The sequence below is a fragment of the Lactuca serriola genome, chromosome 4 (assembly GCF_051521515.1).
Source record: "Lactuca serriola cultivar US96UC23 chromosome 4, Lser_US96UC23_V15, whole genome shotgun sequence".
Lineage (NCBI taxonomy): Eukaryota > Viridiplantae > Streptophyta > Magnoliopsida > Asterales > Asteraceae > Lactuca > Lactuca serriola.
This window is the reverse complement of record NC_136411.1, coordinates 277,793,506-277,807,895: the sequence shown is the minus strand read 5'-3', so window position 1 is coordinate 277,807,895 and position 14,390 is coordinate 277,793,506. Positions and strand designations below refer to the sequence as shown.

The 14,390-nt window shown below is 38.1% G+C and overlaps 1 protein-coding gene across 1 annotated transcript; it reads left to right on the top strand.

The window, feature by feature from the left end:
• The first annotated feature begins 7,549 nt into the window (after positions 1 to 7,549).
• On the top strand, positions 7,550 to 9,924 carry LOC145097052 (Ribosomal protein S7p/S5e family protein). Its single transcript, XM_079034540.1, has 3 exons — positions 7,550 to 7,687; positions 7,976 to 8,672; positions 9,701 to 9,924. The coding sequence occupies exon 2, from the start codon at positions 8,031 to 8,033 to the stop codon at positions 8,625 to 8,627; it is 597 nt and encodes a 198-aa protein (XP_078890666.1). The 5' UTR covers positions 7,550 to 7,687; positions 7,976 to 8,030; the 3' UTR covers positions 8,628 to 8,672; positions 9,701 to 9,924.
• The last annotated feature ends 4,466 nt before the right edge of the window (positions 9,925 to 14,390 follow it).

Genomic DNA, 14,390 nt, shown 5'->3' with positions numbered 1-14,390 from the left:
AGAAGTAGAGTGCTTCTATTGTCATGATAAGGGGCACTGGAAGCAAAACTGCCCTAAGTACTTGCAGGATGTTAAGGATGGGAAAGTAAAACCCACCCATGCAGGTATTTACACTATATTGTCTAATAACACACCGCATACTAATTCTTGGGTCTTTGATACAGGTTGTGGTATTCACATTTGTTCTGATTTGCAAGGACTAAAAAGAAGTGAGGATGTGGAGCACGAGAAGATAAACTTAATCATGGGGAATAGGAAAGCTTCACTTGTCACCAAGATTGGAGTTTATTATTTATTGCTTTGTAGTGGGTTAAAATTAGATTTGAATAATTGTTGTTACTCATCTGAAATGGTGAGAAATGTTATTTCTTTTCATGGTTTGTACAAACAAGGTTTCACATTTTCGTTTGATAATGAAATTGGTGCAATAAATGCTTATTATAATGGTGTTTTTTTTATTTTAGAGCATTACCTTGTAAATGTGTATATGAAACTGTGATGGTTGTAGACAACTTAGGAAATAATGTATTGCACATTGATTCTTCCACTAGTTTGGATAAAGTATCCTTGTGGCATTGTCGTCTTGGACATGTAAACAAGAAGCGCATAGGCCAAATCCAAAAGGATGGAGTCTTGGAATCATTTGACTTAAAGTTAGATGGTAGTTGTGAAACTTGTTTGCTTGGAAATATGACTAAATCACCCTTCACTGGTTCTTGTGAGAGGAGTGAAGGTTTGTTGGACCTCATACACACAGATGTGTGTGGACCCTTCAGAACCGCCACAAGGAATGCTAACCGCTTTTATGTGACTTTTACTGATGATTATAATAGATATGGCTATGTCTACTTAATCAAGCATAAGTCAGAAACCTTTGAAAGATTCAAAGAGATTAAGCAAAAAGTGGAGAATCAGCTGGGCAGGAAGATAAAGATGTTCCGATCCGATCGAGGCGATGAGTATCTTAGTATCGAGTTCCTTGATTATCTTAAGGAATGTGGAATTGTTTCACAATTGACACCTCCTAGAACACCACAGCTTAATGGTGTGGCTGAGAGGCGCAATCGAACCTTGTTGGACATGGTTCGTTCCATGATGAGTCAAGCTTCGTTACCTATCTCATTTTGGGGGTATGCCTTAGAGACTGCCGCCCATATCCTTAATCTAGTCCCTACCAAGAAGGTTACCAATACACCTTACGAGATGTGGACAGGGAAGGTTCCCTCTTTAGCACACATCAAGGTTTGGGGTTGCGAGGCTTTCGTGAGACGCGAGACTCATGACAAGTTCGAACCTCAGAGTGAGCGGTGTATTCTCATCGGCTACCCACATAAATCCTTTGGTTATCTCTTCTACAAACCGAGTAATAATGTTGTCTTCGTTGCGAGGAGAGGGGTCTTTCGTGAGAGAAAATTCATAAGCCAAGGAAACAGTGGGAGGCAAATTGACCTTGAAGAGCTTCAAGAGTCAATTGGTGAGGTAACCTCAAACACTAGTGATCAACCCGAGGAAGGAACTCCTGTTGAGTCGATTGACGATTTTGTACCTCTGAGGCGTTCCACAAGAGTTAGGAATACACCTAAGTTTTATAGTTTCCATATTACTATAGAAGGTGATATATTTATCAGTGATAGCACACTGGTAAATTTGGATGAACCTAAAAGTTACAAGGAAGCCATGGCGGGCTCCGGGTCTGCAAAGTGGAAAGAGGCTATGGACAACGAGATTTAGTCCATGTATGACAATCAAGTTTGGAACTTGGTTGACAATGTACCGGGTCGTAAGACAGTCGGGTACAAATGGATCTTTAAGAAGAAAACCGACATGGATGGGAAAGTACACACTTATTAAGCGCGACTAGTTGCGAAGGGCTTTACTCAAACTTCGGGAGTTGACTATAATGAGACCTTCTAACCAGTAGCTAAGATTAAGTCTATTAGGGTTATGCTAGCCATAGCTGCATTTCATGATTATGAAATATGGCAAATGGATGTCAAAACCGCTTTCCTTAATGGAAAGTTGGCTGAGGATGTTTACATGAATCAGCCAGAGGGTTTTGTCAATGCATAGTACCCTAATAGAGTATGTAAGCTTGAGAAATCCATTTATGGATTGAAACAAGCATCTCGTAGATGGAATCTTTGTTTCAATGAGAAAGTCAAAGAATTTGGCTTTTCAAGAAGCGAGGATGAGTCTTGTGTATATGTCACAGCTAGTGGGAGTATAGTTAGCTTTTTGGTACTGTATGTGGATGACATACTACTCATAGGAAATGACATCCCAGCCTTGCAGGAGGTGAAATCTTGGCTTGGGAAGTGTTTCGCTATGAAGGACCTTGGAGAAGCTGCCTATATCTTAGGGATAAGGATATTGAGAGACAGGAGTAAGAGACTGGTTGGATTTAGTCAAAGTACCTACTTGGACAAGGTGTTGAAGAGGTTTAATATGCAGAATTCCAAGAAAGGTGATTTACCGATCCAGAGCAATGCCAAACTGAGTAAAACTCAGAGTCCGAGCATAGAGGCTGAGATAGCTGAGATTAGTCGATTACCATATGTTTCCACAGTTGGCTCGATTATGTATGCAATGACTTATACTCGCCCTGATGTGGCCTTTTCTTTGAGCATGGTCATCAGATATCAAGGGAATCCTGGAAAGGCTCACTGGACTGCGGTGAAAAACATTCTCAAGTACTTGCGAAGGACTAAGGACTGGGTCCTTCAACTTGGCGGGAGTGATGACTTGAGAGTGGTGGGGTATAGCGATGCTAGCTTTCAGACCGACATAGATAATTTCCGCTCTCAGTCGGGCTGGGGTATTTACCCTGAATAGAGGAGCAGTTACTTGGAAAAGTTCCAAGCAGGAGAATGTAGCAGATTCAACGTGCGGATTAGAGTACATAGTAGCAAGCGAAGCGGCGAAGGAGGCAATATGGCTGAAGAACTTGATTGGACACCTTGGAGTTGTACCAGCTATAAAGGAGCCTATGGAGATTTTCTATGACAGTGACAGTGCGGTTGGCGTAGCCAAGGAACCAATGGATCATGGTAGATCCAGGCACATTAACAGAAAATATCACTTCATAAGACACAAGATAGAAGAAGGACTCCTTGTAGCTAAGAGGGTATCGTCATAAGAGAACCCAACAGATCCCCTTACGAAGGGACTAAATAGGGTTAAGCATTTGCAGCATGTGAGGCGCATTGGGTTGAAAGACGATATTAGTTTTAATGATTAGATAGTAATTTCTGAAACTTGTAATAGATAAAATGTAACTGACATTTGATGATTAAATAAAAGTTGTTGTTTATTTATGAGTAAAGTTACTATCTTGTGTCAATTATTTACTATTGTTTCAATTTTGCATGTTTTGACTTCCAGAATAATAAGATTATTCAAACTTTCCATAGTTAATCATACTTTGGAAGTAGGTATTGAATCAAGACTGTCATGAATTTGGCTTGTAGATTGTCTGAAATGGTTAGACATTAATATGACATTCATGAGTAAGAGTCCTCAGAGGTGAGATAGACACCCAAACATATGATCCTAATACCAACAATCCAAGAGATACATATCTAATAGTTCACTACAATATAGCAACATACTAAATACCAACAATCCAATGGATGCATAACTGTATATACTCAGAGGTGAGATAGACACCTAGACATATGATCCTACTCTAGAGCCACAACCAAACAAGAAAAAGGAAAGAAATCCTAGATTCAGAGTCCTCGGTATATTCTACATGAATATATACAGTCCCTAAGGCATCCCTCTACTAACAGATAACTGGAACTAGTGGACTGACATTGGTGCCTTCGACCTACCATATAATGAGGTGAAACTCACCTAAAACAAAGAAACTTGAGAATACCGTGATACGCTCCCTGCTACACTGCTTGCTCATGCGGATCCACTAACATCGTAACCATATAAAATCTTAATCACCAATCAAAACCCTTAACTTTGACCTAAAGTCAAACTTGGTCAAAAAGTCAATGGTCAATGGAGTCAACAAAAGTCAAATTCCAAGGTTGGTTGAGTACGCCCTGCATACTCAACTTACGCCCCGTGTACATGGGATGTCTTAGTACACCCAACGTACGAAAATTACGCCCAACATACTCGGGATGATTCCATCCTTTCCATTAAGCACTTAATCCTTTAAGGACTTTTCACCCAAACTCAGATCTAGCCTCGAAACATTGTCTTAAGTCATAAAGTTTCCACCTTTATGACTTTCCATGGCTACGGTAGGTCCAAAAGTTAAAACCCTAACTTATTAATCCATTAAGACATCACAACTCTGGCATGGAAGGGATATAATGAATAAAAAGGACCCAACAAACAAGATCTAGTCTTTAAGTCATAAAAAGGACCAAAAGTGCATCTTTTTCAACTTTATCCATTAAGTCTTAGTCTTTAACCTTCAGATCTAAATCAATATGATGTTTAGATGGATAAAGTTTCCAACTTTATATTGGATTAGGTGTCTAAGCCCATAACTATTTTGGTTTGTACTTGACCCGATTATGAGCATGGTCCTTTTGGGTTGCCTTCACCTTAGCAACTGATAGGATGAATTATGGAGAAAGAGGATTAATTGTGATTTATTAATATATTATATGAATAATATATTAAAAGAGAAATCATATGGTTTAATTAATATTGATCAAGAATTAATTTAGAATTAGTTTTGTGGTCAAAAGAGATTAATTAAATCAAGGGGACTGATACTATAATTATAAGATAGTTACAAAGTTGGGCTTAGGATCTATAAGGAAGCAATGGACGAATTCTATATGGGAGTCCATATAGAAATCATCCAAGGGGCCTTCTGGAAGGATCCTTTGGGCTGCTTAAAGACTAAGCAACTGGATTAGGGTTTTGACTGAAACCCTAATTGCTCAGCTATATAAGGAACCCTTGGGCATGCCAAAATCAGCCATAAGAAACCCTAGAAGGATTCCATAGCCGATTTTGAGCCTCTCCGCTCTCTCTCTCTCTTTCTCTCTTGTTCTTCCTTGTTGCTAGTGGTGTTTATGACTCCATTAGAGGTGCAACATTTGAGGCACTAGGCTTTTAGAAGTCAAGATCAAGAAGTATTGGGATTGTTATTGCTACATAACAATGAAGGTAATGTTTCTAACCCTAATCATATGTCAATTTCAAATTATATGCTAGTTCATAGGGTTTATTGCTTTGGGATTCAATGTTGTATGTTCAAATTAGAAAAACCTAGATCAAAGCAATTAGGGTTGCATGAACACAATAGGAATGATGTTATGCTCATAACCCATCACTTTATCCATAACAAGGTCACAAACTTCCAAGATCTAAACTTTATGCACTTAAAGTGACCAAAAGCTCATAACACCCAAAACTAGCTAGATCTAACAATTTCATCATAATGATTCAAACTTTATACATCCAGAAGAAATATCAGGGTGAACAAGGTCTAGATTTACAAGCTCCAATGCAACCAACACTTCTTCAATGAGTTCCTTCTTCTCCAAGATGCACCAAGAACACTCCAAAGCATATAAAAACACCTTCTTTTTGCTCACAAGGCTCAAAATAGGGTACGTTAGGGTTTCAAGAGAGGGTGTTGGAGAGGTGGATGCTAAGAATGGAGTGTGTTTAGGAAGTTAAGGAGCTTAAATAGGGCTCAAACCACGAAAATAGGGTTTGGGCACTGATCATGTACGCCCAACGTACTCAATTTACGTCCAGCGTATTAGGGATGCCCTAGTACGCCTAACCCAAAAAATCCTACCGCCTCAACCCAAAAAATGTCCTAACTTCAAACGGTCGTCTCTTCTTCGTTTCAACTCCGTTTTCGACGTTCTTTATATCCACGGAAAAGTGTTAAAGAGCTCTATAATATTACATATGACTTTTTCCTTTCTACACTTCGGCCCAAAACACAATTCAAAGGTTTAGATCTCATAACCATCATTGCCTCCTTTCAAAAGGTCTAAACATTACCTCCTTAAGGCATAAAGCCTTTATGCAATCGATTTCTGACCCACGACCCTGAAATAAGAAATGACGGGACACAGGATGTTACATATTTTTATTTACTTACTATTTTTTTATCGTCATAACCTTACTATATTATGTATTTTATTGTTAATTTGTTTTCATTATCAAGATTATCAAGGTACTTTGTGGTATATTGGCACTTTTTGAGTATCTTAAGCTTTATTACACTAATTCATTTATTGAATCACTTTAACACTATTTTTGTCCCAAATACACATAATTTCATTAAGAAGTAACACACTTCTATTAAACAGTTCTCTGAACTTAATTATTTTGTACCCAAGGTCTGGGGCACAACTAGGATCTTTGTAACATTTCAAGATCTTAAGCACCTTACACTCACCTTATTTCAAACATCACACCACACTTACTAATTTAGTTACAAAATTAGTTTGTTAATTTTTTACCAAAACATGTGTGATGTTACAGTGATATAATTGCTTGGGGATTCATAAATCGGGTTTCTGTTTGCTTTTGCTTATCTAATTCTAGGGTTTAATGTTTCTATAAGTGTTGTAATGGGTTTATGCATCGTGTTCCTGTAAACATGGTATGGTTGTTCAGAGTGATCTAAGAAAATATGGACGAACATGGAAGGGGATATAGTGTTGTTGGTGTTCGTCGGAGATGTTACTTGGTCTGGTTTGGGTAACGGGCAAGGTATAGTGGGTGATGGCAAGATATATTGGGTGATGTTGAGGGTCAATCGGGTGGGTGGGGCGAGAGAGAATCAGTGTTTTTCGATGATTGTATTTTTCCGGAGAGAGATGAATGAGAGGGAGGGTGTGTTTGATAAGCCATACTAAAAATCTGTATGCTCAGCCAATGACGTCTTGGCGGTGCATGTGACCTAAACCCAACATCGTTACTTCATTGGTAATTCGATTTTGTTTCCGGGCGGTGAGCATTTAACATTATAAGATGTGGTGGTGTTGGGGTAGAGTTATAAGGTGGGTATTTTTTGTGTAGTGATGATGGTAGGACGGTGATGGTGGATAAGGGGTAGGGTGGGATGGGGTTATGGCTATGTTGGTAGGGGTTGTATTTTATTTTTTGTTTTTTAACTGCTGTATAAAAAAGAAAAAAAAAACTATAAAAGTTTTTTTTTTTTTACGTTAGGCAACAATTAGGGTTTTAGAGAGAGGAACAATAACAATCACCATATTACTGAAGGGTATCGAAAGAGAGAGTAAAGTCTTGTTCAAGAAGAAAGAAGGAGAAGGGTAAACACGAAGGAATGAGTTTTTTTTTATCAGTCACCATTATTTTTAGGATGACTCGGTAAGTGATGTGTGGACCGAGTTAGAGATTTAATTGATGCTATCAAACGTTTGACCTCGTACTCAACACAATAAGAGGGTCATCAAACAAACCCTTGGAGATAATATTGATGAGAACCATATTGACCATTTACGAAGATTTGTCTGTTACAAAAAGAGAATGCACTCCTTTTCTAACTACAGGGACCATTTTTGTAACTAATTTCGAAAATTATTCGGAGAAAGTTCTCGGTGAAGCGAAGATTCATTTTTCCTATGTCTAACCCCTTTTCACCTCCGCCGATGTCCTCTCATTCTTAGGGTTGCAATTTCCCTAAAGCTAGGAAGTCTAATCAGTCTCGATTAAGCCCCAGAAGGTTTGTATTTCATCGATAGTTTCTATATATGCTATAGATTTTGCTTTCGATTGGGGAAAATGGATGAATGTGTTTGTAAACATGCGTTGGTGTGTCTACATATCTGTGCGTATTTGCATATGCATTTGTGTATATACTCTTGGACGTTAAAACTTGTTGTCCGTCTATGTTTTATGAATAACTAGCATAACAATGTTTCAACTTTCAAGTATGGAATTAGTAATCTTTAGCGTTTTCTCAAATGACAACCCAATAAAATTAACTTTCAAGCTTTACTACTGATTGCAGGTTTTTCAGGTCTTGTGATTAAGTACAGTAACTCAGTCGGAGCAGTTTAGAAAAGATGATTCGAGTTGCTGCTGGTAGGCAGTGGAATGGTATTATCAGAGAACTCCATGGTTCAAGTTCGCCTATCACACCGCTGTTTCTGCAACAGTTTTCAACCACTAGTCAGTCTAAAGTGGCTTACACTGGCTCAGAAATTCTCAACTACATGGGGGGATTGGATGGTGATGAAAAACAGTTGATCCATAAGTTGGTGAATTTTCGCATGAAAGAAGGCAAAAAGACGAGAGTTCGTGCTATCTTCCATGAAACCCTTCACAAGCTAGCTCGTACTGATCGTGATGCAGTCAAACTTATATCTGAAGCCCTAGAGAATGTGAAACCCATTTGTGAAGTAGCAAAAGTAAGAATAGCTGGTAATATTTATGATGTCCCTGGGGTTGTAGCCAGGGATAGGCAACAAACTTTAGCTGTTCGTTGGATCCTTGATGCAGCTAAAAAACGACGAACTAATCATAGCTCAAGATTGGAGGAATGTTTGTCTGCTGAGATAATGGATGCTTACAGGAAGAGGGGAACTGCACGTAAGAAAAGAGAGGTTCTTCATGGACTTGCTTCCACCAATCGAAGCTATGCCCATTTCAGATGGTGGTAATATGGTACCACACAAGATCTACATCTCCTTTAATCAGATTATCTGGTAAGATATTGTTCCTTTTTAGTTTTTGTTACAAGCTCTATATAGATTTTTTCTTCTCATATTGCTCCATTTGTTATATAGCAAGAAACAATATGAGGCAACCACCCATTATTACCTCCATCAAGACCTTGTATGACTTGAGTTTCAAATTTAAATATTAGTTTATTTTTTTCTCTGATTTGCAGATTTTTAGGTTTTGTTTTTAGTATCAGCGAGGATAGTTTCCACACTTTCACTCATGATAACAACCTTTTTTGCAAGTATAAAGGAATTTGTATGTACAAAGACGTGTTTTTTTTTTCCTTAAAACTCACAAAGCATAAGGACCTGCATTTATTTATTTATTTATTTGTTATTTGTTTTTGTTTTCCTTTTTGCAATCTTCCAATGGGTTTCTGTGTAGTGTGTACCTTAAAACCAATCATTTATTCTCCAAACCTTCATGATCATCTGATATTCTGATTCATTGGTCTCTTTTTGTAAGCCATGATTGTTCGAGAAGTATAGGTAATGTGATTCATTAATGGAGTTGTAAATGTGTTAGATTTGAGTGTTTGACATGACCACCCACATGTTTGATGTTGCCAAGTTTCTTTGAATTCATATTACTTTCAGATGTTTATATTAAAGCTAGTTTTGTAAGGGTTAAATGCAAGAAATAACAAAAAATACTTTCATTGATTTGTTTATTATAACATCCTACTTTTATTTCTTCCTATTATAGAATTGTACTTTGAAAAATCTACAGATTATATATAGCAATATAATCTTAAATATAAAGCAATTTTCATTGCTATAATTAGGGTAGATTTTTCAAAGTTAATGACATAAATAAGAACATTTCAAAGTTGTGATAGAAAAAACAAAAGTAGAATGCTATAATACACATAAATAAAAGTAGATTGCTATTTATCGCATCTAACACAATCGGTAACTACTAACTACAACTAAAGAAACAAGTTGAGCATTTGGCATCTTGTTTAACAATATTCTTTCTTTTTTGTTTTTATTATTTTTAAATTTGGCAGGTCATCTTTGTTGCTTTTCCTCAACATTTTGGACGTGTGAAGATTGATGATGCTAGAGAATCCAATAATCAAAGGGTTTGCTGAATCCATTACTTGTAATAGACGATGTTATTTCTTAATTTTCAAATATACTCATTTTAGAAGTTTCATGCATACTTTCTTTACATGTTATGCATTCTGTTATTGATTTGATTAATGATTTCAGTCGAACGAATTTGATCATATACCATGCTCTAAACAAATAAATTGGATGGTACATTGTGACAATAATCTATAAATTTGATAATTTTGAGATATTATTACATGTAACATTACACTACTTGTTGATAGAGGATGATGATGACATGTAAATTAGAATCTGTACAAGATATATCATGCACTATTTTGACTTGAAAACCCACCACAATCAAAATGGCTCTAGATCTGTCTCTTGGATGCAAAAGGATGGTTTTTGTCATCATAAAAGTGTATTTGATGGTTGCTTGTTAGAAGTGAAGATTATGATGATAAAGCATTTTATAATTTCTTAACACTCCAAATAATAAAACAAAGTATACCAACTTTTTTTTTTCTTGTTAACACTTCATCCGTACATATGGTTTAACTCCATATTAACAAATTGAACAACAAACTTTACAATGGCAACAAGCCTTGTGTTAACATTACAATTCACTCTTCTAAGTCTCTTCATATCATCTACAAGCTAAGCCACCCGTTTACTTTTCCCATTTGCACCTACACTTGAAATAATGAGACTTATAAGTAACTGTAATTTACAAACTACAAATAGTTGGTGAGCAATCCAACTCAATACTTAGTGATCGTAATCACAAACATAAATGATTTACTCGCTAACAGTGAGTCTTAAGCTGAACATCACATATGTTAGCAATGATTTACTCACTACCAGTGAGTCTTGAGCCATACATCGTGTTTCGTATATGTTTAAATGAACGATTTACTATCTTTCTTTGTGTTCTTTGGCATACTCTTCACAAAAAAGAGATAAGTGAATGATAGATCTTAGCCTTTGATAAACACGTCAAATGCTCACTTAGTAAAAACCAATAAATCATGCACCAATCTAAGAGTTCCATAGAGATTAGAATAAGTAAAGAGTTGTATCTACCCAAATAACTTCTCTTTCTAATTAAGAAATACTTTCACAACTAGAAGTGATAGATCTTAGCCTTTGATAAATATATTTTCAGTTGTTAATTTTATAAAGGATAATTATCAAATCACTAGTAAATATTCTTGTTTTAGTTAGTGTCTTCAAACACAAATTATTTTGTTACAAACTTTTCACTGCAAAATCTCCTCAAATAGGATAAACTCAATGACATGAATTATGGTTTTAAAACCGGAGAAATATGCTCAGGTTCACAAAGAAACTTTATGCTATTCAAGAACTTGTTTATGAGGCTCACCCAACTAGACTACTAGGGCTGCTAGAGACATGTATGAAAGACATCTTAGCGACTAAAATGAGGTGGTTTGCCTAATGTCAAGCACAATGATTCCTAATTTCCAACAGAGATTAGAACATCTTAGTGCTATGAAATAACGAACCAACTTAAGGACCTGCTCAAAGGGTGGGTTGGGAGAAGTGATTTGAGATCATGGAAGCCCTAAAGGGATGCAAACAAGGAAGTAACATTAGTCTTCACATCTTGGAAATAATTGTTAGATCTATATGTGTAACACCCGATTCCTGGTATGTCTGTTATTCAAGTATTTTTGATGTTTTCTCTGGGACTCGATGAGTTGGAGGCCCAACTCATCGAGTAGAGTCGAGATCCACGGACAGTTTAAGTGACCTACTCGACGAGTCGGGAGACTGACTCGACGAGTAGGTACTGGTTGAGTGAAACCCTAAATCTGAGGGTTTGCACCCTATTTAAACGAATTAACTCAGCCTCCCTCATCCCTATCTCTCCCAAGAAGCTGTATATCGAAACCCTAGCCGTTTTTGTGTGATCTAAGACCATTTTGGTGCTTTTGGGTGGTTTGTGAAGCTTGAAAGGAAGGAAGAACCTTGGGAATTCGAGTTGGGGCTTGTAGATCCAGAGATCTTATTCTATCTTCAGCTCAATCAAGGTAAATGCCCCTTGATTTGGTCTTCCATTTGGTTGTTCATCTTTAGGGCTTAGATTTTGGGTGCATTTAGGGCTTCTGTAGCACATGGTTCTTGGTACATATTCTTGTATTTAATTCTATTAATGATTTACAATTTTGGCCTTGGACTCGGCGAGTCGAAGGACTGACTCGCCGAGTAGAAGCGGGATGAGACGCGGAGTTTAAGTTGTGGACTCGGCGAGTCGGGTCGCGGACTTGGCGAGTAGCCGCTGTCTGGACAAAAACCCTAATCCAGGGGTTTGCACCCTATTTAAACGACCTTATGCAGCCTCCATCACTCCTTTATGCTCCCAAACACCCCTCACTGAAACCCTAGCCATTTTTGAAGCAATCTAAGCCTTGTTGGTGGATTTTGGTGTTGTGATCTTAAGGAAGGAAGGAGAGAAACTTGAGGAAGCAAGTAGAGATCAAGGGAACCTGAGTTTGTGCACCTTCTTCAGCTCATTGAAGGTAAAAAGCTGTGATCTTGCTCATTCATTTCTTAGATCCCTCTTTGGGGAGGTTTAGGGATTTTATGAGCCATTTTTGGTGGCCAACCATGTTTGTAAACATGGTTGGGGGTTTAAGCTTCTGAATCACATCATGAAAGGAGTCACTAGGCAGATTTGGGTTGCTTTTGCACCCATGAAAGGTCCCATGTGCCATATGAGCTTGTTTTATGTCCTTTTGAGCTCAAAGTCCCATGCAAGCATGTAAAGTTTGTAACTGTACGTGCTAGATCAATTGTAGGATCTTGGATCTATCTTTTGATCAAAGGACGTTCATCAGGAAGCAAGGATTTAGGGAATGGACGTGACCAACTCGGTGAGTCCATTCTTGGACTTGGCGAGTCTAGGGGGTTCTGTCCCATTATGTTGAGGGTCGAAAGGACCCAGTTGAGTGTGGAAAAGTTTAAGGTGGTCTCCGGGGAGTGACCCAACATTCTGGACTAAGCCATTGATCTAAAAGTTCACGGGACTCAGCGAGTGCACGAAGGTGCTCGACGAGTCCAAGGCAATCTTCATAGAACTCGACGAGTTGTTCATACAACTCGGCGAGTCGAGGATAGAACGTGTTCATCGGATGAAGATTAACTCGACGAGTTGTTCATACAACTCGGCGAGTCGGATGAAGGACCATTGGGTATCAGTTAGGAAGTGAATTCGTCGAGTCAATCCCTAAATCGACGAGTAGAGACGGGAGTAAAGTCAATCGACTGGAGATGGACTCGGCGAGTTGGCAAGCCAACTCGGCGAGCCGAGTCAACTGGAAGTTGACTTTTACTTTGACTTGACTTTGGTTTGGAATCGGTCGGGGGTAAAATAGTCATTTTACCCTGGGAATAGTATCAATGTCTGATTAAGTGTTTTATGGAAATATAGCCGGGGGATCACCAGAGCAGCTATCAGACATTTGCGGATCAGCTTTTCAGCAGCCAGCCTTTTAAGGTGAGTTACCTTCCAATAGGGGTGGGTCTAAGGCCACAATGCCAGCCCACCAAGTAGAAGTGTTTAGAAGATGATTGTATTTTTGATAATTATCTTGGTATGGATACATGTTTGGTTATGAGATATATCTGTATGATATGTTACGTGTATGATAGGGATAGTTTTCCCCTGACAGTGGTCCTTAGGACCGAAGGGTAGTTCAGTACTCGGATATGCCTAATTGTATGCTTATACCTTGTTGTTGTATGCTAATAGTATGGGGGATAGACCCCGGTTACCGGTTGAAAGATACCGATGATGATTATCGGTTGAAAGATACCGATGATGATTATCGGTTGAAAGATACCGATGATGATTATCGGTTGTAAGATACTGATGATGACTACCGGTTGAAAGATACCGATGATGATTACCGGTTGAAAGATACCGATGGTATTGTATGGTATGTGGTATGATGGGGGAACTCACTAAGCTTTGTGCTTACGGTTTCGGTTTTTGGTTTCAGGTACCTCTTCGTCTAAGGGGAAGGAGTCGGCGGCGTAGCATGACATCACACACACATCTGATTTTCCGCACGAAGTTTTCTGGGATTGTACTCTGATATGATATTTGTTTATGAAATGGGTTTCAAACATGATACATTGTTTTATGAAATGTCGTGTTGGCACAGTATTTTCTAATGAATGTTTTTATGAAATAAATAATTAAAATGAAATTTTTGGGCTTGAATTTTGGGTTGTTACAAGTTGGTATTGGAGCCCTGGTTAGAGGGATTCGGACACACCCTCGGGGGTGTATGGACTCAAACCGAGGGACAAAAGATTTTTTTACAAGGAAAATGGTTTTCTAAAATCTAAAATGGGAAGTTTTAAGAAAGACGAAGTGTGTGATGCGTGCGACCGGCCGGGCTCAAGTAAGTTTTCCCCAAGATACCCATACTTGTTATGTTATGTTGTATGGTTTTGATTCAGGGAACTGCATGCTAGAATAGGACTAAGAGTCTAGGAGGATGTCTTGTGTGCCTGATATATGATTCTGAGAATTGCATGCTAGTTAGGGCTAAGGATCTAGGAAGGATGCCTTATATGCCTGTTGTATGAGTTGTATGCTAGGACTATTTAGTC